The sequence below is a fragment of the Terrapene carolina genome, unplaced genomic scaffold (assembly GCF_002925995.2).
Source record: "Terrapene carolina triunguis isolate 2854851 unplaced genomic scaffold, T_m_triunguis-2.0 Scaffold62, whole genome shotgun sequence".
Classification (NCBI taxonomy): domain Eukaryota; kingdom Metazoa; phylum Chordata; order Testudines; family Emydidae; genus Terrapene; species Terrapene triunguis.
In genome coordinates this window covers 53525756-53551849 of record NW_020664413.1, presented here as the reverse complement: position 1 = coordinate 53551849, position 26094 = coordinate 53525756, and the positions used below count along the sequence as shown (strand labels likewise).

General features: G+C 41.0%; 1 protein-coding gene across 1 annotated transcript in view; it reads left to right on the top strand.

The window, feature by feature from the left end:
* PGAP1 (post-GPI attachment to proteins 1) overlaps positions 1 to 26094 on the top strand; it is a 57091-nt gene that overhangs the window by 5795 nt on the left and 25202 nt on the right. Inside the window, exons 2-12 of the mRNA XM_026647644.2 lie at positions 3732 to 3885; positions 8929 to 9104; positions 10300 to 10471; positions 12452 to 12612; positions 14329 to 14381; positions 14559 to 14625; positions 17037 to 17142; positions 18625 to 18680; positions 18763 to 18846; positions 22108 to 22157; positions 24486 to 24537. Coding sequence (XP_026503429.1) covers positions 3732 to 3885; positions 8929 to 9104; positions 10300 to 10471; positions 12452 to 12612; positions 14329 to 14381; positions 14559 to 14625; positions 17037 to 17142; positions 18625 to 18680; positions 18763 to 18846; positions 22108 to 22157; positions 24486 to 24537 — 1131 coding nt within the window. The remainder of the gene's footprint in view (positions 1 to 3731; positions 3886 to 8928; positions 9105 to 10299; positions 10472 to 12451; positions 12613 to 14328; positions 14382 to 14558; positions 14626 to 17036; positions 17143 to 18624; positions 18681 to 18762; positions 18847 to 22107; positions 22158 to 24485; positions 24538 to 26094) is intronic.

Sequence of the window (26094 nt, the reverse complement as noted above, 5' to 3'; positions counted from 1 at the left end):
CAAGGTTTTTAAGGTCAGGCTTGACAAAGCCCAGGTTGGGATGATTTAGTTGGGGATGGTCTTGCTTTGAGCAGGGGGTTGGACTAGAAGACCTCCTGAGGTCCCTTCCAACCCTGATATTCTATCATTCTATGAACATAGTTTGTACAGAACTGGAAGATAAAGTGAAAAGTGCCACGTTTGTTCTCAGTAATATTATATTGTATTAAATTGCCATAGTGAGAATTTCTCTGAATTATTTTAAGTGAATGGTGATGTAGTTCTCTGTAGCTCAGTCTCTTTGAAATATTACCATTTTGATTATTTTTTTCCTCTTTTTGTACATTATATACTGGTTCTAAGTAACAGTATGGTGAGAAATCGTAGCATGCTGCTAGGGTAATGCTCAAAATTATGAATATTTTGCTTCTGTATGAAGCCCATAGATTTATTTTAAAATGGTTTATCTTTACACTTTCTCTGAAACCCCTCTAATTCTGCTGTAGTGATTTGAATTGAACACCGTACTCTTGGTGAGGGTATACTATTAATTTGTACAGTGCCATTATAACATTTTTCATATTGTCCATCTATTTCTTATGCATGTTAATACTTGGATTTGTTGACTGCTTCTGCACATTAAGCAGAGGTTTCCATTGAGTTGGCCATAATGATGTTCAGGTCCTTTTTCCTGAGATGGTACAATTAGTCTAGAACAGAGGTCGGCAACCTCTGGCACGCAGCTCACCAGGGTAAGCACCCTGGCAGGCTGGGCCAGCTTGTTTACCTGCTGTGTCCGCAGGTTCGGCCGATCGCGGCTCCCACTGGCTGTGGTTCGGCGCTCCAGGCCAATGGGGGTGGCGGGAAGCCACGGCCAGCACATCCCTCGGCCCACGCCGCTTCCCGCAGCCCGCATTGGCCTGGAGCAGCGAACCGCAGCCAGTGTGAGCCGCGATCGGCCAAACCTGCGGATGCGGCAGGTAAACAAGCTGGCCCAGCCTGCCAGGGTGCTTACCCTGGCCAGCCGCATGCCAGAGGTTGCCGACCCCTGGTCTAGAACCTTGTAAGGAATATGAATAAAATATTTTCCACTAAAATTGTATTTTTAGTCATTTTAATTGACTTATTTCAGTTAATTTTGGGGAGGGGTAGCTCTGTTCATGTCTGCTACATTGTCTTGCGTTTTTGGTGTAAATTCCCTTCTTGTATTGCCTTGCCATGTGAAACATATTTCTTTTAATTTAAGGGAAGAAGAGCCTGCCATTTCTGTCCTTCTTGTGAAGGTTTCTTTTACTTAGTCAGTCAGTTCTATTTCCCAGGATGTGTACAAAAAATACTAGTACAAGGGGATGGGAGTGTGTGCGCGCGCAGGTTGGTTGGTTAGTTAGTTATGGGGTCACTGGTCGTGGCTCTGTAACTGAGATTGAATTGAGTGTGTAGGTAACTCATAACTCTTTCCCAAGAAATGTCAGTAGTTAGACCCTGTTTCCAAGATTCAGACTGTCTGGAGGAAATGCTGCTGTAGCACAGTAGAAATCTGCTTTTATTAAAAACCAAAACCAAACCTCATTCAGAGCTGAATGTGATTTTAGTCTAAAGGATGACTGTAAAATGAGTCTCTACTCAATTCATATCTGATATGCGTATGCAGAGTCGCATCTTTTGACTAGTGACAAAAAGTAAGACTACTTTTTTACTCCTTTCAGGCTTATATGGGTAACACATTTAAGACCAAATGAGCTGGTTTCTATTCCGTCTTGTGCATCACCATCAGAATTGTTTGCTAAATTCTAATTACATATCCAGTCAATTTTATTTGTGCAAAACCCACTGAAGACAGAGATACCTATTAGTCCTATTGAGGGCATAATTTAATCTGCAGATTCTTTATTACTGGTGTTGCTCATTAAGAAGAAAAGAACCCAGGTTGCCTTTGAGTTCAGACTGAGTGTGAAGAAAACCTCTTACTTGTAAATGGAGTACATTTGAATTGGAAGCAGGTGAAACACTATCATTTTAGTCACTTTCCAGGTAGAATTGCATTTTAGGGTTTTAATTTTTAAGTCAGGTAAAATTGGATGTCCTGTTTCAGAGTAGAACATTTGTACCAGCATGATTCTGGAACCTTTTATATTTGGGAATAATGACAAGGGTCACTCAGATGCCCCAATTTATGATCCTGATCAGGGCTGGCTCCAGGCACCAGACGAGAAAGCACATGCCTGGGGCGGCACATTGTAAGGGGCGGCATTCCGGCCAATCTTGGGGTGGCACATTCCGGCCCTGCCGTGGTTTTTTTGTTTTTTGCTTTTGCAGCCCGGTCCGCAGCTCTGGAGCCCCCGGCTGGCTCCCCGCGCTCCGCCAGTCCCAGCCCAGCCCTGCAGGGGCACGGACCCTGGCCCAGGGGGCCAGGAACTAGCTCCCCGGGACACGCTACTCCCCGCTGCCTGCACCGGCCTCCGCCTCCCGCGCCGCTCTGAGCCCGGCCCAGCCGAGCCGCCTTTAAAGGAGCGGCTGAGCCAGCACCTCCTGCAGCCCCCGGGGGCTAAGCCTGCCCGGCCGGGAGAGGCACCCCAATACCGGAGGGGGGAGCCCCTCTCGCCCGGCTGCGAGGCGCCGCCCTTCACCCCCCTGCGAGCCGCCTTGACCGCCCTCCACGCGCTCCCTGCGGCTGCCTTTTTTTTTGCTTTGGCAGTCCGGCCGCCCTTTTTTGCTTGGGCAGCAAAAAAGCTAGAGCCGGCCCTGATCCTGATGCCTCAGGAGGAATTTTTAATGGTCTTTGTGACAAGGATTTCCACAAAGCTGTTTTTCCTTTGAGATGTAGAAATCAGGGTGGATCTTTATTTTGTGTACAGACATTTCTTCGCTTTCACTTTGGTGTAGTTTTATAGTTCTGAAAGATGATAATTGCAGTTCACTGGGAGGTTGAATCAAAGCTTACTGAACTCAATGGGAGTTTATTTACGTTAGTGCAGTTTGGATTAGGATCTTATTATCCAGCTACTGTTGCCTGTTGTTGGTTTCAGCTTTTGAGATTGGTTATATGTAGCAAAAATAATAAATAAAACTACCATTTTTTTGTTTTATCTTAGTAACTTTTTGTAGGTCCTTACAGCAAAACCCATTTAAGTGGTGCATTTTGTACACTGTCAAAATATAAAGATAAAGCAGTATGTAATACATAAGGTACAATACATTGCTGTACACACTGTATGACTTTTTGTTTGCTACAATATATGCACTTGCTCTTCTGAAGCTAAAACAGCAAACAGAAGCTAATGTATTTCACCCTTCCAGGCAATTGTTAGTCAAGACGACGAGCTTCTGTATTACAGAAAATGCAAGTCCCAAATTGATTAAAGTTACAATTAAATTTCTAAAAGTAGTACAGAGAAAAGAGTATTAGGTGGAGATACCACAAGGCTGCAGTATAAAACACCTCTCTTTTTTTCTGGTTGCATCATACAGAATAGGTCTCCAAAAAAAAAAATTTATGTTTTATTTCCTTCACTTATAGATTATAAGGGGGAAAAAAATATTTCCCATAGCAGTTTTTTCCCTTTTGTAAATTTGCGTAAGCATTACTGAGGCTAAATCCTCTTCTTTGTCTGTAATGATGCAAATTGCTTCTTTTGTAGTTACTCTTAATTTGCATTTTAGGAGTCCAGTATCTTGAATTCTTAGGAGTTGCTAAAGATCCATTAATTTTAGTCAGATACTGTACGTTTAATCATATGTATTTGTTGTCACAGAAAATAAAACTACCTAAGAAAATATCCAGACGTTTTCCAGCCTATGAGCTCTATCTCTATGGGGAAGGGAATTATGCTGAAGAAAACAAAAATCTGATATTGACAGGGATTCCAGTTCTCTTCCTTCCTGGGAATGCCGGGAGTTACAAACAAGGTAAGAATATAGTAAAGTGAATTTTGAAAGTTGTACAAACAGAGTTATCTTTTTTAGTTAAAGGCAGGAAGAGTTTAGTCTCTGTAATATTGCCAAAAAAAGACACTTTTAATGGTCAAAGCTGCTACAGGAATGATATCCAAATGTCTCATTGCTACTACTTTAAGTATAAATAATGGAGAATTTCCTTATGTACAGTGTCCAGGAAATAAGGGGCCATATTCTTAGCTGTAAATTGGTGTGGCTCAGTTGAAGTCAGGTAAGCTATGATGCTATTCACCAGCGGAGAACCCAGTTGAAGATGTTTACCTGGAATGAGACTTCACAGTTTTTGAAGTCCATAAAGCCATAGACATATTTGCTCAGCGACTGATAGCCTCTCATTGCAAAAAGAAAAATAGTCCAACTGTAGAGAAATGATTTAAAAAAATACAGGAGGTTGGTTTTATGGGAAAATTAACATACCAATTACATACCCAGCGAAATAGACAGAGGACAAAAAGATACTTAAGAATTTGGTTACTTTTTATTCAGTACTTAGACAAAATTCCTTTAACTGCCCTCTCTTCCCCCCCCCTCAAAAAAGCATACCTGTCCTTTTCTTTAATATTAATTCTTGATAGACGTGTGTAGTCTGTTTAAAAATGTGTAATCAGACATTTCACTCAATATAATAAAATAACTAGAAATGATGTCAAAGGTGTTTTATGTATGCTGTCTGTAATATGGTAACACTGTAATTAGTAGAGAGCTGATGACTATTTTCTTGTATAATGTCTCTTTCAACAAAAACTATGATTATTTTTTTGTTTCTGAGATTTACATGGCAAGCATTTGTAAGCCTGTTAACACTTCATAAATAAATATATAGTAAAACAAAAACAAAGGAATAGCATAGCTTTAAATAACTTGACTCGATAGAACGTATTATGTATTAAACCTATTAAGATTATAGATTTAATTTTGGGCCTGATTCCCCACAGCATTACACCAGCTTTACCCAGGGGTGGCACCAGTGCAGCAAGCGTGTGCCTGGGGCGGCAAGCCACAGGGGGCAGCCTGCCGGTCGCTGTGATAGCGACAGGCAGGCGGCTTTCGGCGGCGTGCCTGCAGGAGGTTCGCCGGTCCCACGACTTCGGCGGCAATTCGGCGGCGGGGATGCCGATGGCGCGGCACCGACGGACCTCCCGCAGGCATGCCACCGAAAGCCGCCTGCCTTACGTGCTTGGGGCGGCAAAAAACATAGAGCCGCCCCTGGCTTTACCCCAGGGTAAGTCCATTGAAATCAAATTGATTTAATGTAAAACTGAAATAATGCACTCTGTGTTTAAGACGCATGTATATTATCTGTCCAATGATTTAACTAAAAATTTGTACACAGTTCTATGTGAGGTTAGTTGTCTTAAGTTAAGATAACTTAATTACGTTATTACATTTCCTTCACTTGACCACAAAGTGTTCTTTGTCCTCTACCCAAGGAAAGTAGGAAAGCAGACTAGGGTCAGTGCGATCCTTTCTGTACTGGCAAAAGTAGGACCCATATTGTTGCCCTTTGGTGGAAGCTCTTATGTAAATGAGTTCAGACCAGCCCAGGCACACAGTGGTGAAAATGCCCCTAAATCATAGTTTCACTGTCGCTACCACTTGTGGGCTCCAGTGGTGAGTTTGGGGTCCTATTTTCTCTATTGTGGATACATCCTAAAAGGTACTTGTGCTTTAGGAACCCAGCACCTCTGTATGATTCCCCCAGGGATCACTCTGTAATTCCTCTAAATTTCACTAACGTAGGCAGGAAAAACCCACAGGCTGCTACTCAAATCAGGTCTGTTGTATTACACAATTATTGGCAACCTGGGTGACTTGCAAACATCTGATTGATTTTGACTTGAATGATATTTTAGAACAGTCATATTGAATAAAAGCACAACTGAATTAGAAGAAGGGGTAAAACTCACTAGCTACTGGAGAATTCTGAGATCTTTGATATCAAATCTAGTTTTAGATACCTTAAAAATAAGCTTCAACTCCTCCTCCCATCTACAAAAGCGGTTTTGGATTCCCTGCTAGTTACCTGATGGGCAAGTGGCTCCACCCTGGCATGTTGTTCCAAGTCTTAATGTATCCTGTTTCTACATTCGGTATAAACTCATTATCTCCTGCTGTACTTCATTCCATTCAGAGACTGGAAGTAATAGTTGTATATTTGTAGAGGAAAATGAAGATACGGAGTACTTTGCAGTTAAGTAGTGCTTTACGTTTTTGAAAGTGCTGTGCAACCATTAACTAATTAAATATAGCATAATGAGAGTTATTCTGAAGCCAGTCATTCTTCATTAGACTATTACTCGTTTTATAAAGTGCTTTGAAACAGAATTACTCAGCGCTCTAATGGTGATGTTAAAAAAACCTCTGTGCTTTTGTAAACAATTAGTATATGCCCCAAAATAGTTTGTTTGTGAAGCTGGGTAAATAAGCCTTGCACACGCTTAGCCAATGAATAACTTATGCTGACTTTTTTAACCTTCAAAGGTGCTTTAATTCTTTTGACTGAAATTATACATTCTTTGTCATAATGACATAGTAAAACATTTCATAATTTATAGTTTTAGAAAACATATTTAAAGGCATGTGAGGACAATGATATCCAAAGAAGATTACTGAGATAATCATCACACAAGATGCCAAATGGACACTTGTAATTATGTTTAAAGTAGTACAGACCCTATTGTGAACTAATTAGGTCTTTTTGAAAACACAGCAATATAGAGAGTGACCATTTCGGAATCAAAGGGAAACATAGCGTGATCTGGATCACTTGGTAATCTGGGCCTACTTAAACAAAATGTGTGTTGTTGCAACCAAACTGAAAGTCATATATCTAGGAACAAAAAATGCAGGTTGTACCTAAAGAATGGGGGAACTGTATCCTGAAAAGCTGTGACTCTGAAAAGGATTTAGGGATCATAGTGGACAAACATAAGCTCCCAGTCCGATGCTAATGCAATGCTTGGATGTATAAACAGAGGAGTAGTGAGGTGATTTTACCACTATATGTGGCGTTTCTGAGCCTGCTAACAGAATACTGCATCCAGTTCTGGTGTCCCCATTTTAAAAAAGAATATTGAAAAATGGGATAGAGAAGAGGCACAAAAATTATTTGATAGCTGCAAAAATGTCTTACCGTGAGGCAAAAAGATCAAGAAGAGAGTTGGTTAAAGTGTGTTAGTACCGGATATTTTCTCCCCATAAAGGTACTTAAGATCTCTTTAATCTAGGGGAGAGAGGCATAACAAAGACTAGTGGCTGGAAGTTAAAGCCAGACAAATTTGTATTAGAAATAAGGTACAAAGTTAACAGCGAAGTTGATTAACCATTGGAACAAACTATCAAGGAAAGTGATGGAGCTCCCTCTCTTGAAATCTTCACTTCAAGACTGGATTCTTTTCTGGAAGATATGCCTTGGTCAAGCACAAGTTTTTGGGCTCAATACAGTACAGGAGTAACTGGATGAAATTCTATGGCCTGTATTATACAGGTGGTCAGATTAGATGATTTATGGTCCCTTCTGATCTTAAAATATATTAATCTTACCAGAGTGCTGTGGGAATTATTTAATATCTGTTCAGTGCTTTGAATGTGTTGTTTAGCTTTTTCAACAGGGCTCATTGAGGTTGTTCGATAACTGAATCTCCACAGTGAGAGGATATTTCCAGGGGTGAATAAAGACAAAGCAGGATCTAGATCTCACAAAATGTTGCTCTCTAGGAGAGACTGGCATTTTGTCCCCAGTTAGACTTTTCCCCATGCTCAAGCATTCTTCCTTGTAGTCTTTATACTAGGGCTGTCAAGCAATTAAAAAAACTAGTGCGATGCCAGCTACAACAGTGTCATGTGATCGCCTGTTCTCACTTTCAGGTGACATTGTAAATAAGAAGCAGGCAGCATTACCTTATGTAAATGTAAACAAACTTGTTCGTCTTAGCGATTGGCTGAACAAGAAGTAGGACTGAATGGACTTGTAGGCTCTAAAGTTTTACATTATTTTGTTTTTGAGTGCAGTTATGTAACAAAAAAAAATCTACATTTTTAAGTTGCACTTTCAGGATAAAGAGATTGCACGACAATACTTGTATGAGGTGAATTGAAAAATACTGTTTCTTTTGTTTATAATTTTTACAGTGCAAATATTTGTAATAAAAAATAATATAAAGTGAACACTGTACACTTTTGAATTCTGTGATGTAACTGAAATCGATATATTTGAAAATGTAGAAAAACATCCAAAATATTTAATTAATTTCAATTGGTATTCTATGGCTTAACAGTGTGATTAATCGCGATTAACTTTTTAAATCGCGATTCAGTTTTTGAGTTAATCATGTGAGTTAACTGCGATTAATTGACAGCCCTGCTTTATATTGTCTTCACAAACTAGTCATTTGCAGCCTGGGGTGGGTCCCATGTCTTTCAGCTGTGCAGTTTCTAAGAGCTAGTAACTGAGTGGCAGCATTATAGTGAGAAGGCCATGCTCAGTAGCAGCCAGGGCTGGAGAGGGAAAGTAGGATTCTATCTCTGCAAGGCTGAAGATTTGGGGAAGAAAGGAGTGGGAGAATCACACCTACTCTTGTGGTGAGAATGAAGAGAAAAGTGCTTTCTCCATGGCTCCATGTAGTTTGGAAGTCAAGCTGCCCAGGTCCCATGTTCTGCAAAGAACTAATTGGAAGACCCTAGCATTGGTAGTGCATCTACAATAAGGCTAATATATTCCTCTTGCTAGGCTGTGCTGTTGATGTGTAAGGAGGAGAAAACCAGATCTGGAGGAGATTAAACACCTGTGGTCCAATCTGATGCTCTTGAGCAAATTGTATATAATCCAAACAAACTCTCTTTTCAGTGGTCATAGACTCATAGACTTTAAGGTCAGAAGGGACCAATATGGTCATCTAGTCTGACCCCCCGCATGATGCAGTCATGGAGGTTTATTATATGGATAACTGATTTAATCTTGTTTCCGTGATTAACTAGTGCAATTTCTTTTCCTAGTACGTTCTCTTGGCTCTATAGCTCTTAGAAAAGCAGAAGACATTGACTTCAAATACCATTTCAATTTCTTCACTGTCAATTTTAATGAGGAGCTGGTTGCACTATATGGTGGTAGTCTGCAAAGACAAACCAGATTTGTGCATGAGTGCATTAAAGTAATTCTTAAGCTGTACAAGGTAAGACGTGAAGTATCCACATGAATAGGGGTTGGGGGGAGGGATAGCTCAGTGGTTTGAGCATTGGCCTGCTAAACCCAGGATTGTGAGTTCAGTCCTTGAGGGGGCCGCTTAGGGATCTGGGGCAAAAATCAGTACTTGGTCCTGCTAGTGAAGGCAGGGGGCTGGACATGATGACCTTTCAAGGTCCCTTCCAGTTCTAGGAGATAGGATATCTCCATTAATTAATTAATTAATTAATTTATTTATTTATAATAGTATTTTGAGTTTTTTATCCTTTTCTCCTAAAAACTGGGATGGGATTTTTGTTCAGTGGGAAATTGTGGGATGGAAATTTTAAATTGTAATAGATATATTGGCTATTAATTATGTGGTGTAAAGTATGTGGATGGGAGAAAAATACTCCTGCTTTAGTCTTGATTTTGTAAACAAATTTTGGATTTTGTGTTTATTCTCATGGTGAGGGCGCCCAAAGCCCTGGATAGTTTTATCATTTTTTTAAATAAAATATCTCCATGTAATATGTAAACTTCTTTGTAGTAGAAATGCAGTAGGCTCATTTATGTTTCCAGAACTGTTTATTTAAATGTTTAATACAGATTTAGAAAATATTCCTCAGCCTAAAAGCTTATGTGCTGGTCTACTTCCTTAAGGTTTTCAAACATCATTATATCAGCTATATACTACAGTTTTTGCAGTACAGCACCGCCTACACTCTAACTTTTTCTTGTGATGAGCCTGTGTTTACTTAGTGATTTTTGGAAGACCAAAGCATCTAAAATATGGGTCAGTTAGTAACAACTTGTCAAACTATTAAACCCGACTATTTTCTTTGAGCAACATGATTAATTTCAGAGAAAAATGTAGAACTGTTAACTAAATGATAGGTCAATGTCTAAGGCCTTGTCTAAACTACAAGGGAAATTCGATCTAAGCTACGCAATTTGAGTTACATGAATAGCTTAGTAGCTTACATCTACTTACCGTGGGGTCCACACTACGCAATGTCGATGGGAGAGCGATCTGCGGTCCATTTAGTGGGTCGGCACTAGACCCGCTAAATCAACCGCCGGTGCATCGATTGCCGCTTGTCGCTCTCCCAGTAAGTGTAGACAAGCCCTAAGTTTCATCTGCTTGTTTAAATGAATGTTCTCAAATTCTAACTTTGAGTGATTGCTATTTTCTTTTTCTGAAGGATCAAGAATTTGCTCCAAGCAGTGTTGCAATAGTAGGTCATTCCATGGGTGGTCTTGTTGCAAGAGCATTGCTCACTCTAAAGAATTTTAAGCCTGAATTTATAAACCTCCTCATTACACAAGCCACACCTCATGTTGCACCTGTAATGCCTTTAGACAAATATCTTACTGGTAAGTTTACTTCAGTTAAGTGTTGCATTGGGCACTATATGTTTCTTTTTTAATGCTTAAGAGTGTGTGTGTGTGTGTGTGTGTGTGTGTGTGTGTGTGTGTGAAAATCTGCTGCATTACTGTGGCCTGAAAACACATTGTTATGGAAAAAGAGAGATGCTCTAATTTTCTACTCTTTCTCCTATTTGGCAGAACTGGGACACTAAGAGAACATCAGTTTATATCACATAAATATCAAAATATTGTCTTTCAGCTTTTAACGTGACCTTTGGTGTAGTGGGAGGAGCACTTAATTTCCAGCATTTTACACAGAAAATAGAAGTAATTTGGAACCTTGTAAATTACAGCTCAAAGTGATTTTCTGTTTTCCCCCATGAGCGAATGCTTATTTGTGTTAAACCTTCATATTCAAAATCATCTTCTCTTCTGACCGAATACCTAGTTATTTTGTTACTTTTTTTGTAATTTGGCAAGTTTCATCCTGCCCACTCAGTGAACTCAAAGGTATTTGGGTGGGGCGGTGAGAATATTAAATACAAATATTGGTCTTAATTGAGATTAAATGTTTGAAGATGGCATAAAACATACAAATCTGCAGAGCCCAAAAGGAGAAAAGAATTACTGTATTGACATTACATCAATACTCTACAATATTTTAATTTTTATGAAGTTAGACTTGATAAGAATGCACATTTCAAAAGTTATGAATCTGTACTGTGCACCGGAACACCTGATCGAAAAGGGACCCTGGCGGCTCCGGTCAGCACTTTCAACCGGGCCATTAAAAGTCCAGTCGGTGGTGCTGCGGAGCTAAGGCAGGCTAGTCCCTACCTGTCCTGGCTCCGTGGTGCACCCTGGAAGTGGCCAGCAGATCCAGCTCCTAGGTGGGGGGTCCACAGGGCTCCGCACGCTGCCCCTGCCCCGAGCACCGGCTCCGCACTCCCATTGGCCAGGAACTGTGGCCAATGGGAGCTGTGGAGGTGGTGCCTGCGTGCAAGAGCAGCGTGCAGAGCTGCCTGTGCACCTTCGCCTAGTAGCAGGACCTTCTGGGCGCAGTGCGGTGCCAGGACAGGCAGGAAGCCTGCCTTAGCTCTGTCGCTGACCGGGAGCCGCCAGAGGTAACCCTGCGTCCCTGCCCCAGTCCTGAGCCTCCTCCCACACCCTGAACCCCTCTGCCCCACCCCCGAGCCGGGAGCCCCTCCTGCACCCCAAACTCTTCATCCCCAGCCCCACCCCAGAGCCCACACCCCCAGTTAGAGCCCTCACCCCCTCCCGCACCTCAACTCCCTGCCCCCAGCCCAGTGAAAGCGAGTGAGGGTGGGGGAGAGTGACCACTGAGGGGGGGGAATGTAGTGAGCGGGGGGGCAGGGCCTCGGGGAAGGGGCGAGGCCTCAGGGAAGGGGCAGGGCTAGGGTGTTCGGTTTTGTGCGATTAGAAAGTTGGCAACCCTAACTGTGCAGTAGTATATTTTATTGTGCTGCTATATGTAGAATTTTTTGTGTTCTATCTTTTTGTTTTTTGGCAGCTAAGCATGGGTGATTCCTATCCCCTTGATTTTGTCACTGCTGCCTTTCTATTAATTTCTCCTTCTACTGTTGACTTATATCACAAATGCATACTTCCATTTGGCCTTCCTTATCGATCACTGTTACAATACTATGTACGGGCCATTACAGGGTTTTGTTGTGTGTTGTGGTTGATGTCTTGACCTTTCTCGTCATGAGACTAAATATTTGGAAGCTCATCCTTAGCTGGTGTAAAAAAGCATAGTTGCATCTGACTTGCCTCATCACCCCTCCATTGGGTACAGAAATACAGTATTGTTTTCTAACACACGACTCAAAAATGGGAATGGAAACTTGACTGCTGGATAGGCTGCCAGCATAGCTCACAAAAAACTTTCTTACTAAATGCTGTGAAAAAATTTCCACTGTTTCTTTGTATAAAGTGAATTTTAATCTATTTTCAATTTTTTAAAAGATTTTTATACAGCTGTAAACAATCATTGGATTTTAAAGGCCCAAGACATAAGAAATCTAACTACGCTTTCTGTGGCGGGAGGATTCAGAGATTACCAAGTTCGTTCAGGACTCGCTTTTCTACCCAGATTAAGCCAACATAGCCGTGCCTTATTTGTTGTGGTAAAAAAAATTTTTAATTGTCTTCTAATGGTATTATGTTAACTGTTTAGGGGCAGTATGTACCTGTGTCTGAATACAGTATGTAAGGTGTAGTATAATAAATTCTTATTGCAATACTACTAGGTTTGAAAGAACACATCTGATAATGAGATGTGCTGTATACAAATTTCACTTTGGAGCACAAAGGTGAGGTGGAGAAAATATTTCATTTTGCAGTTACTTTTTCCACTCTGTTTCATAATCCTCAGTTACGGTGGATTTAAAGCAACTTGCATCACTAGTAATAAATAACTGGAAATTTGTTTTTTCTTTAACCTGTTTTGTAACAGAACTCAGTTAGCTAGTAACTAAGAGCATAATCAAAGGGTAGTATTGGACAATGGCTATTTTCAACAAAGGCTTTTTCATGTGCTGTTCCATAGTGGTGGTCTTGTATACATACGCTGAGCAAAGGGTACCAGAGGTTTACAACCTGTATATTGAAGAATGGTACATGGCAACTTTGTAATGCTGATAACGCCCAGATTTATATTTCTGTCTCCACCAACCCCATTGGAGGTATGGAGAGATTTACCTGGGGTCAAATGGAAATTTGGGTGTTGGCTAGTGACTTGAAACTCAACCCAGACAAGTGAATTATTTCCCTATTGCTGTTTACCCCATGCTATAATGATTACATTGAAAGTTTGAAATAATCCCTGTCTGCTGAGAGGTGCTTGCCATTCATTTTAAGGTTTGCAGCCTGTGACTCTTGTTGAATTCCTACCTGATTCTGAGTATCCAGGTAGTAGCAGTAGTCAAGAGTATCATCTTGTTTTGGTAATAAATTTGCATAATTTTAGTTTTGGTGCAGACTTCACAGTGGCAATCTATGCCTTTCTCACCTCAAAGCTGAGCTATTACAAAATGTTCTACGTGAGACACTATCTTCATATTATTAGGGAACTGCAGTTGGTGCAGAACATAAAGGCACTTAACTGGCATTTCACTCAAATAACATATTGCAACTCTGCTCCATGATCTTCCATGGCTATCAATTGACTTTTGGTTGAAATTTAAGATGTTAGTTTTAACCTGCAAAGCCCTAAATGGGATCTTGCCTTTTATAAGTCCAACTCTCCCCCGAGAGTGGTAGGACGGAAATTGTGATGCTCTAAGGCTAAAAGGTTAAATGGTTGGAATGTACAGTCGATAAATATTCTTTGGAGGTGGGAGGTATGGGGGTGTGTGTCTTGGTTCTGTTATGTTCCATCTGGTACTGTTTCCCCCTCTGTTCCACCCTGGATCTGTCAGAGTCCAGAATTGGTGACATTCAGGCTACATTGCAAGACTCTCCTACTTTCCCAGGTTTTGGATGTGGATGCATATGGCTGGTGTATAGTTGGGAACATGGGATAATAGAATCAATTTAAATAAGTTGAGAAATCTTTTTTTTTCTTTTTTTTTTTTTTTAAGGAAGCGAACCTTAGCTTTGGGGAAAATGATATAGTTTTCTTAAAAAAAAAATAACCATGAGAATTCAGAGTGTGTTCCTGAAGTGATAAGGTTTTTTCCCCAGCTTTATCTTAAGGCTAACCAAGCTTTCGTTTGATAAACTTATAAAAGCCCATCTTATTAATAAATATTCAGACATAAATCTCAAATAAATTTTCAAATTTCTAATGTTTAAATATTGAATCCCCAAAAAGCTAATACATTTCTTTCTCCTGCAAACAGAGCTCAGCAGTGCCTAGAACTTGGGCCTCAACAGATCACCTCTCTATAGTATGGTAAGCAAATAGAACAGAGAAGTTAGGTAATTGACATGACCTCTTTCTCCATCCCTTACCCTCATCACCTTTTATAAATTCATTTAATTTCAGAGTGTAATATTCTGAAAACATCTAGCCCATACCTTTTTTTGTTGTTGCATTTTTAAATATAGTGTTCCTTATTTTTTGTTCTAGGTGTAAAGAATTGATCTTGGCAACCATTAGGGCATTTTTTGATCTTATTGATGAAACCACCAAACAGGTTTGTAGTTCCCATTTCCTGCATGCCCCATAAATACTGGGAGGAAGGTGGGGATTTTCTCCCCCCAACAAAGTGATGTTTTAGCTACCATTGTAATAGTCAGGGACAAATACTTTATATTACTTTCTGATAATTTTGTATCATGTTGAAAAAATTGCTGGCTTTTTGATGTCTAGTGCTCCAGAATCTTGTGTTTTGGGTTCTGTGAAGAATGTGACAATGGTTCAGTTTTTGCTGCTGGCTGAGTCGATGAGTTAATTATAGCTGGGCTAAAACCCTGACCTTCTCACTGTGATAGAATTAGTTACACAGGCCTGGGACCTTGTGATTCTGAACAAATCTGCTCAGCTGTACTGTTACAAGGTATACAAATTTGCTTAAGTATAGTGTCCTGTTGCAAATTATTTTAGCAAAACAAAAACCCTCTATGTAAATTTGGAATGCTTACTTAGGGGAAACCAAGGGAAAAGCTGATGAGTTTACTACTTTTCTTCGCTTTCTTCCTATTTATTTCTTCTTTTTACTCCTGCTGTCTCATTTTTCTTTTCTACCTGCTTAAGTGTTATGTTGCCGCTGCATGTTACTGTTTGAAAAACTATTTGAAGAACCTTTCGCCATATTTCATCTTATTCCTGAACCTTTGTGTAATTTTACAGCAATAAAAATGAAGAACTGGGAATAAGGCTGAGAGGTTGGGTCATTCTTTGAGAGCGTCACTGGTCTCTGAAGCTTGTTCAGTTGGATATAGGGAAGTTGACTGGTCTGTTGGGGGTAAAAATTTTCAGAACTCATTGGGGATGGTCATAATACTTAGAAATTGCAAAGCTATATTTGCAGGAAGTAGGAGGAAACTTACTTTGGGAGGTTGATTTTTTTTTTAAAAAGAAATGGCATAGGTTTGAAGCTACTCAGACATGTGAAGTGTATGAGTTGGGCCCAGGAAGTTGGATTAATGGGCACAAGCAAGTGAATCAGTTATAGGTAAGGCTGTGACTCTGTCACTCAGGTTGCGGAAGTCACGGATTCCGTGACTTTCTGCAACCTCTGACTTTCGCAGATGCAATGGCCGGTGTGGCTGATCCCAGGGCCGCCAGAGCAGCTGGCCCCAGGTACCCTGCAGCCAGCTGCACCGGGCGCTGCTCAGGTGGTCCCAGGATGGCTGGCCCTGAGGAGCGCCCAAGCGGCGGTCCCGGGGGCAGCCCTGGGGCCAGCTGCTCCAACCACTGGTCGGGCAGCCGCCCAAGCAGCGGTCCCCAGGGCCTTGGAGCCAGTGTAGGGGCTAGCCTTCGGCCCCTGGGCCCCCACAGAGGCGGTGTCCTGATGCCCCCCAGAGCAGTATCGCCTGGGGTGCCAGGAACTGCTAAGTTCTTCTTCGAGTGCTTGCTCATATCTATTCCAATTAGGTGTGCGCGCACGCTGTGTGCACAGATGTCGGAAACTTTTTCCCTAGCCAATCTCGTGACGATGTGGCCTTCGGCAGGGCGATTCTTCAGTCTGCAATACTTTGACTCCGACCCCACCTCCGAGGTAAGGCTTGGGAGTCACCTAACTGGAATTGATATGAGCAAGCACTTGAAGAAGAAATAACGGTTACTCACCTTTTCTGTAACTGTTGTTCTTCGAGATGTGTTGCTCATATCTATTCCATTTCCCCCCCGCCTTCCCCTTTGTCGGAGTAGCCGGCAAGAAGGAACTGAAGGGGGCTCAGGCCGGCAGGGTCATATATAGAGCACCATATCGGCACCACTCCAGGGGGCTCCACAACCGGCCTGACGGGTAGCTGCTAGGGAAAAAGTTTCCGACATCCGTGCACACGGCGCATGCGCACACCTAACTGGAATAGATATGAGCAACACATCTCGAAGAACAACAGTTACAGAAAAGGTGAGTAACTGTTTTTTTTAGTCATGGGTATTCATATAGTAAAAGTCGTGGACAGGTCACCGACCGTCAATTTTTGTTTATTACCCGTGACCTGTCCATGGCTTTTACTAAAAATACCCGTGACTAAATCTTAGCCTTAATTTTTCAGGCACCTATAACTAACTTGTTACATGGGTCTGCAATTTATCACATAGATATCACCTTATGGTGCGTGCATGTGTCTGTCTCTGTATTATATTATATAAATATAGCTAAAGCTTTTTGGTTTTATGTATACGTAGTTTTAACTTTTTGTATAGTTTGAGCAGTTGCAATTTGCATATAGCAGTAATTGGATATAGATGAATAGAGTATTTTTATTAGCTCCAGTTATTGAATTGAAACTAGAAACCATATTATCCTCTGCCTTTTTGGAGCTCTGACTTTTACTATAAATAAAGCTGCGTTGCTGGCTTAATGTCTTGGTATTTCTTGTAAATCACATAAAATGCTAAGCAGGTTATTAACAAGTTGTCTGGTATTTTTAGATCACTGAGGATCCAAAGAAGAGAATGTTAGTATTGAATCATCACTTTGTGAGGCACCCAGCAAAGTTCTTTGAGGAAGATCCTGAAACACTTACTGAACTTAAAGGTATGCAACTCTAATTGCTTTGACCAGGATCCAGGGACACATTTTGTCTAAGAGTTAATCTTCTCACTACCAAATTGCTGAAGCACACTCTCTTTCTTTAGGCACCACTCAAACACCATTTGGAATGCATGGCGACAAACTATGGTCTTGATTCTTGTTTCTAGCTGAACTAGGCTTGGTTGAGGACCATAGTGGGGCAAAGACGTGCCACTTTTGTATTTCTCGGTTTCTGGGGAGTAGCCAGGAAACAAAAGTTGTTCCAGTTTAGGCCTGGCTGACTGATCTCCAGCAATCACAGGAGTAGCTGGAGCTCAGATGTTCTGACTATAGCCTTTCCCATGTCCATCCCCTATCCTGGTGGGGGTTGGTATGTATGTGTTGTAAAGCCAATATGCTAATTCTGGCTGCTTGGGGAATTCCTAGGTGCCCAGATGTGCAGATTCAATGGCTCCTTTCCCTTGACAGAGCTGGGCAAAGAGACCCATGCTATAATGAAGAATTGGCTCCTCTCTTGGGTTGGGACATCTGCAGAATTCCTTATTTGGCATTCTCTGGCTGCTAGGAAGTTAACAAGGAGGAGCCATGGCTGTAGAGCCCAGGAGTAAATACCAAGGCTTAATTTTGTTGAAATACGCTAGGGGGAGGTGAATAATATCTTTGCATTTCTTTAGTTTTCATTAATCATTTAGTCAGATATTTGCTCCCCGCCCTCCCTGTTCAATAGCAATTTGGAGTATATTTATGTGCAATTTGTTTCAATTGGATTTTCCTCTCTCCTCATTCCCTTTGACACTTGGCTAAATTTATCTATGCTGTAATGCCATTAAGTTCAAAGGAGTTACAGTAAGGGTGAATTTGAGTGTGTGTGTTTTGTTTGTCTAATAAATCTGGTTCCATTACTCGTCCCCCTTTATTCATATTTCTTTCTGCTCATACTTTCTTCTTGTAGTGAGTCTTCTGCTCCTAATTCTGCTGCCTGAATTTGGGCTTTTTATGTTCCTTTCCTGTGAGACTGAAAGTGTGGTGGGGCAAAGAAAGTATGTTGTGCTGCTATATTTTCAACACTCTCTTGTCTGTATTCAGCCCCCATACTGATGTAGATGCCCACCAGATGCTAATGCTATTTTTCTTTGAGACCTTTTATTTTAGTCGCAGCACTTATTAATACATTTTGCAAGTAATAATAACATCCCTTGGTTTGGCATGCTGTACAGATAGTTGATTTTAACCATTGTATGCAATTCTGGATAGCAGTTGTGAGTATTGGATTACATATTTTAATGTTCCAATGTCTAACTTCTGGAGATATGAACAAGAAGTTGATTAAAATATGCTTGATAAAGTAGAATATTTGTGTTTTGTGAAGGTCTGCTGAAGATTATATTATACATCATAGGCAATTCCTGCAGTAACATACAACTAGAATTAAGGTTTTCTTATCACACACAAGTGAGCAAATTAAAGCATATAATTTACTTCTAGGAACTTTGATCTGGATGAAAATCAAATCCTCAAAATGGACCTATACAGTTTACAATGTAAGTAACATTAATTTCTTTTTCTAATTTCAATTTTGTCATTTCTGTGTTTTTTCTAATAAGCAATATTTTTTCTTTTAAGGAATCTGATGGAAAATATTTCATGTTTCCTCTTTCAAACCACAGAAAAACCTACAGTCATGTCCACTGTCAAAACAGTATGTTGGTGAGAAAATACGTGCTTTCTGTATTTTTGTAAATATATCTGTTGTTACCTGATTTTAACTTTATGAAACTGAATTGATGTTTCTATTTAAACAGCTGTATTGAGATAACTTCTCCAGTAATTATTAAACAGAGCCAGCTTTTCAACTGTAATCCCAACCTATTATTTGTTTAGGGGTGCATGCCTTTTAGTATTTGTTATTTCTAGTATGTTTATTATCATAGTATCTGAGTACTGCACATATATACTAAGGCCTTATCTACATGAACAATTAGCGACAAGCTGAGGTGTGAATCCACCCCACACTAGCCTGCTGAGGTCTAACTGTGTGTATGTACCCTGCTGACGCATTAAGAGTTTGTTAGGGTTCTTTAAGATTTTAATGAACTGTTAACAAGTGACAGCACATGGACAGTTAGACCGTGGCAGGCTAGTGTTGGGTGGATTCACACCTCAGCTTGCTGTGGTCTAATTGTTCATGTAGACAAGCCCTAAGACTGACTTAGAGTTGCCTATAATAGATTTTGCAGTTCACCACTCCAAAATTCAGCAGTTTAGCAACTGTTTCTCAACCCCATTCTCTGTTGTCATAATTCGACATGAAAATCGTGGTATGAAAATGATCAGCCTTTAGCATAGTTCTGTCTCCTCCATTACTCCATTGCACATTCCATTGACTCCTGGATCTTTATCTTTGGTACTCTTGTGTCTAGTCTCTGTTGCTGTTGACTGCACTGTCCTTAAGGACTGGTACAGCTGTTTCAATGGTTTGTGAATGGAGAGTAGGTCTTTAATGTAGCAAGGCCCCATCTTATGCCCTCATTCAGGAAAGCATGTGTTTAAGTGACCTTCCTGAATAGGGAGGCTATCCTAAAAATGGGGCTATAGTAAGGGACTTACCCAGAGCAATATAAATGAACTGGGAGCTAGTAGAGGATATGGAGCACCACCAATTGATGTGTTCTCAGCCGTTTTTCCTGTTGAGGAGATGGGCTGCTGTGTGCTGTACAATTGGAGTTTGTATTTCTTCCACGTTCAGCCTCAAACATGATGATTTGCAGTAGTTTAACCTCAAGGCAAACACATGGATCACTTCGACTCACCTCCTCATTTGAAAAGGAGTGCAGTTTCTTAACTGGAGGTGGAAGAATGCATTTCTCACCACTGTTACTACATAGGTATTCGAGATTAGTGAAGAGTCCACTAAGACTCCAAGATTTCATACTACCTTGGTGAATGGAGGGTAGATGCCTTTAGTGGAAGGAGAGGTCAGTGTCTTGGTTAGCTCCTATAATTGTTCCCCCTTCCCACCGGCATCACTTCAGACTTACCTGAGTTCATACAGGGGTCCAATGGATCCCTGCCTGGCTTCCTGCTAGCTCAGTTAGTGGGCTTCCAGGGTCCATGGCTCTGGGGCAGCCCAGACATAAAACCTACCCCATGGCTGAGGACCAAGGGCTTCTAGGTGCCCTGCTGCGGAGCTAGGAGCCTGGAAGCCCTTGGAGACCTAGGTATAGCTGGAGCCTGCTCCCTGCTGCAGAGCCAGGAACCTGGAAGCTGGGGAAACACTGGGAGACCCAGCTTGAGGTGTGGTTTTCAAGGCTTCTAGTCCATGGAACCAGGCACCGAAAGCCTTTGGCTCCCATGCCTAGAGGCTCCTGGCTCAGCCATGGTCCCCAGAGCTTCTAGGTTCCCAGCCCATCTGGGAGCCTTCTGCCCTAGGAGCTGCAGCTGAGCCAGGGGCCTCAAAATTTGGGCTCCCAAGTTCGATTTAATTTCAAAATATTTTGATTATTTCAATATGATTTTTTTTTTTCAGATGTTCCCTTCTGTGGGAAATTTTGGAAATTCTACTTTTTGTTCCAAAACGGAACACTGTCGCGCCCCTTCCTCCTCCTCTCTCCCCCTCCCCCCCGAATATTGGCATTTTCTGCAAAATAGAAATTCTGGCTTTTGATCAGCTTTAATCATTAGCAATGTTGTGTCTGATTCTTGCATCAGAATAGAATTTGCTTTATAAGATGTAAAATAACTGAAGTTCTTTAAATCAGACACAACATTGCTTGGTAAGAATATAAATTTTACTTGGGCTGCTTGGGTATTTTGGACAAGGCTTAATTTCTAACTAAACTGAATTTTTCATCTCATTTATAAGGTATACAATTGCTTACAGGATTTTGACAAAACAATTGCTGATTGCCAAAAAATATTTATGGTTTGTAGTATAACTACAGTACATCTTCAGTAGTTGTTTTTCATAACAGTCCTTAAACTAGAATTGTTGATTACACAAGTATATAAATAATACTTTAGTTTTGTACAGCCCCTGTCATCATCATCTTATCTGAGGATCTATTGTTTTCCAAATGTTTTACTTTCAATTTGCTTGTGAGGAATATATAGGGAACACTTTTGCCACCTGTGGATTGCACAGCAGTCGGTTAATAATAATAATACAGTAACTTTACACAACAGTTTGGGAAAAGAAATGAAGATCACCACCACATTCTGTTTGAGGGATTTAGGTAGGCACAATATAACTACCCAGACACTGGAATTAACACCCTATCTCTTGAGAAGTCTCAAAGAACTCTTCTAAACACTTCAATTTTGTTTTTCATAAGAAATAATAAGTGTTCTAGACTGCAATATCTTCTGTTCATTTTCATGGTTAGCAAAAACGACAAAGGGAAATTATTAAACATATTTCTTGTCTAGCCAAAGATTCTCATTCTTGTATTTAAGTTGTTCGTTCTACTTCATCTCATAATCATAATTCTGAGTTTGTGGTATCTAGTTTCTTGGCAGCCGACACGATGTCATTAACGCTCTACAGGATCAAGAAAAACAGATGGTGAATCTTACTGATTACAAATAAATAGCTAAGGAAACAGGAGATGAATCATACTTCATAAATAACTGCATTTTTGTGTTTTGATTGTGTGTGTAAAGTCCCTCTTAGGAGCACTTGGTGGTTATAGTGAGGGCCACTATAGAAATGTGTGATAGATAAGGATAGGGAATTGAAGACTGAAGTCTGCTCTTTTTAATAGACTTTGATGTATATAAGTATTGAAGGAGGTTTAGAACAGTGGGTGATGTCTGATGAGGTGTCACAGTTAGGCAGGTATAAATTAAGAGTGGATCATCAACACTAACTCTAAATTTTTTTGGAGTAAAGTTTAATATTTTTATATATAAACTCACACTTTTTAAATTTTAAGTAGTAACGCACATTTTCACATGGTATTGATTTAACAGGATACAAGTAGCTGGATTTATGGCTGTTTAGACAATAGTTCATCTATGTGGTGAGTATAAAGGCTTCTTCTAATTTATTTAAATAGTTACTATAAGATCAATTTTGGGCATTCAGTCTTGTAACACAGAGCAATTTAGGAGGAAGAACTATAGGGATTTAAGAAGGATTACTGCTGTTAAAATTCATTATTATCTGGTATAATGTACAATCAGCTTTCTTAATATTTAAATAAATTCAAAGCAATAATAAGTGACCTAGTATTTAAAGAAAAAATATAACTCTCTTAACTTTTATGACAGTGTAACTTGTTTTGTCCCTGACTTGTATGTAATATCACTTTAATAAGTCCTCTGTCATGGGACTGTATCCGTTGTATGCAAAGGATGGACTGAATGATCATCATCTTCCGTAACTACTACTATGAATTTATTGTCACTTGAGGACATTTAGAAATGGATGTGTTTGTTTTAGCAACTTTATTTTAGCAAATTAGATTGTCCGGTTTAATTGATAAATTTTGGAATTTGTAATGAATTAATGCAAATTGAAACTATTTTTAGGGCCAGATTCACTAGCCTTTTAAAATCTGCTTTGTTGCACTCCAACTGCTCAGAGCTGTCTTAAAGCAAATTTAATCTACTGCTTGGGTTGGGGGAATCCCCATTTAGCATAGGTCAGTGTAGTGGTCCTGTGCCTTTGTGTTCTGGCCCAGAAGTAAGGGAGCATGGCCAGGGTGCTTGTATGACCACCTGGTACCCAGGTGTTATAATTGCCCTGCATTGGATTAGGAACCACTAAGGTGTCTTTATAACCCTTTGCACACCCTCTGCATCAAGCTCTGCCAGTACAGGGAGTTGGGGCCATTAAATCTAATTAAATATAGTATCTTTTTTTAATTGTGAGTTAAGTCCATTTAGTCAAACAGCACCATTTAAAGGGATCTGGAACAGTTTCAAATGTAGTTGTGGATTCTCAATCACTGACTATTTTTAAATCAAAATTGATGGTCTTCTAAAAGATTTTCTCTAGGAATTAGTTTAGGAAAGTTTTATGGCCTGTGGTATACAAGAGGTCATACTAGATGATGACAGTGGTGCCTTCTGGCCTTGGCATCTATTAATCTTGTTCTTAAAGTGCATCTTTTGTGAAATGTCTGGGATTTTGTTTAAAATACGTATAACTGACCTAAAGTAAATTCATTAACAGATAATCATTAATCCAATATCCACTTTGAACTGCCACCTGAAAGGTTTGCACCAATAGGCAAAGCTGATGTTGCATATGATACATTTTTATAAATTCCCTTTAAGCTGTGAGAGCAGTGGATGCTTTTACTTATTGTGCATTACTTCAGTACAAATGCAGATATCAGTTCATTAAGTGTTTTCATTATGCTTTAAAAAGTTGAGGCTAATAACAGCCAGATCTTGTGAATGCAGCGATATTGATACCTATACAGCTCTATCTGAAATCAGATTTGCAACATCTCTGCTATTTGAGTTGTAGATTACTTTAGATTGCTAAATTATAATGTTTGGTATACGGACAGTCGTTCAGTTAACTATAGTTAAGGCTATGTTTTAGTCACGGGTACTTTTACTAAAAGTCATGGACAGGTCACAGGCAGTAAACAAAAATTCACGGCCCGTGACTTGTCCATGACTTTTACTATATACCCCTGACTAAAACTTGGGGAGGGGCCCCTTAGGAGGGCGGCCTTGGGAGTTCCACAGGTGCTGGGGAGGGGGGTGCAGCCTGGGGGTGCAGCGCTGTGGGTGCTGAGGAGAGGGGCGCCGTGGGTGCTGGGGAGGGGGGCATTGGTGGGTCTGGGGCATACTCCCTACCCAGCTCCTGGAAAGGGGTGACCCTAGTTCCATGTGCTGCCTCCGCTCTGCCCTAAGCCCCAGTTCTGCAGCTCCCATTGGCTGGGAACCGCGGTCAATGGGAGCTGCGGGGACGGTGCCTGTGGGCGGAGGCAGCACATGGAACTAGGAGCTGAGGGAGGGGAGTTGCTGTCGCCCTTCTGGGGACCCCCTGCCCCCCAGGTAAGCACCACCCATCTCCCCAACCCCAAGACCCCCCACACCCAGACTCCTCCTGCTGGGGAGTGAGGTGGGGGGCTGAGACTGCCCCAGCAGCGGCTGGTGCACCTGGCCCAGAGAGTGTCCGAGCCGCTCAGGCAGCTCCCGTGACAGAATCCGTGACCTCCATGACAAATATGGAGCCTTAATTATAGCAGACTTAAATCTGTGTCCTGTTTTTAACCTTGTGCATTTCTATAGAGGTAGAGAAAGGCTGGTGCATTAATAATACACTGTTACTGCCTACCTCCTTTCATTTTGTATATTTGCACTTTAAAGTATTTTAACTTTTACAGCCTGGAAGGTTTTGATTTATCCTGGAAAGCTGAGTTACTGCCAACTGTTAAGGTAAGTAGTACTACATGTTATTTTGTTGCAACAAAATGGAGTGAGCATTTACGTGAAGAGGTTTTGTGTGGGTTTATGAATAATTTAATACATTCACATATTGTATAGAATTGATGAGATTTCTAAGCCAGGTTTCCTCTTGGGATATGTGCTACTGGGGGAGTGGGAAACATCTTAATTAAAAATTCAGCTTCTTCCCCATTTTTGAGGGTATATGAAAGTGATATTTATTCCATATCAATGACTTGGTTGTCAGAAGTCCATCAAGAAAGCTGAAGTTTTCGAAAGGCTAATCCATTGTTAAGCCTACAGAAAACTTAAAAGAACATTGTAGTTTACTAAAACTACACCAATAAAATTGTGTTTAAAAAATCATCTTGGGTTTATAATCAAAGGAAACAAATAGACTCTAAATTGTGTTTGAGTTGTTCTAGAATGCAACAGTACCTTCTTCTGTCATTCTACTCTTAGGAGATTTTCCTTCACTCCCTTTCTTATAGCAGAAGGCTCAGCATGTATTTTACATCTTGTAGACTTTGTATAGTTCTCCTCTATTGGCAGACATTTTCTTTCACTTCTAAAGTTGATACTAGTTTGCAGCCACATAAATAAAGACAGCAACAGAGTTCAAACAGACTGAATATCGTGTGATATGCGATCGTTAATGAAACTTCAATGGTACACATTCATCATAGCAGGAGAATATTTATTTAAGTTAATAATCCAGGGGGATGACAGTACATGAACAGTGGTAGTTATAGTAATCCATTTCTCAACTGCTATCCAAGTATATGCAATTTAAGGGTGTATTTCATTATAATTCCTTCAGCACCTACTGTATCTGAAATCTGTAACTGGAAATTCATAATAAAATGTTTTACCTGTAGCTTTTTAATGGGAGCAGGATTGGGCCATCTCTAAAAAGTTGTGTACAGTCTTCCAACATTTGTATTAAACTTCAGTAGAGTACGTGATATGGTGCACAGTGTAGTTCGCTATAGTACACAGCACTCTTTTAATGCAGGAGACTTACATATGAACTGTGTTTTTTCCTTAATTGTAACTGCTATTATTTGTGAAGCTTACAATGATTACAAGTGTTCACATTTAGGTGTGAGATTCTGTGATGTACCTTCAAGAGGCACAGCACAGAACTCAATGCCGGCAGTGTGTGGGATGTGATGGTAGCTCTAAGTCTTCTTTTGAGCACTCCCAATCAGGGCCGGCTCTGGCTTTTTTGCCGCCTCAGGCAAAAAAGCCTCCCGCTGCTCCCCGCCCCCCGGCAGGGAGCGCGGCAGGGGAAGGCGCCGAGCCCGGCCGCGGCCCTGCTCTCCCCGGCCGGCCGGAGCGCCGGGGGAGGGCGGCGAGCCCGCCGCGGCTCCGCTCCCCCCGGCGGCCGGAGCACCGGGGGAGGGCGGCGAGCCCAGTCGCGGCCCCGCTCTCGGGCCAGAGTGCCGCTGGGCGCCCCAACAGCCCCAGTATGTTTAAAAAAAAAAAAAAAAAAAACCAACCCTGAGCGCTGCCCCCCTCCAGGTGCCGCCCCAAGCACATGCTTGG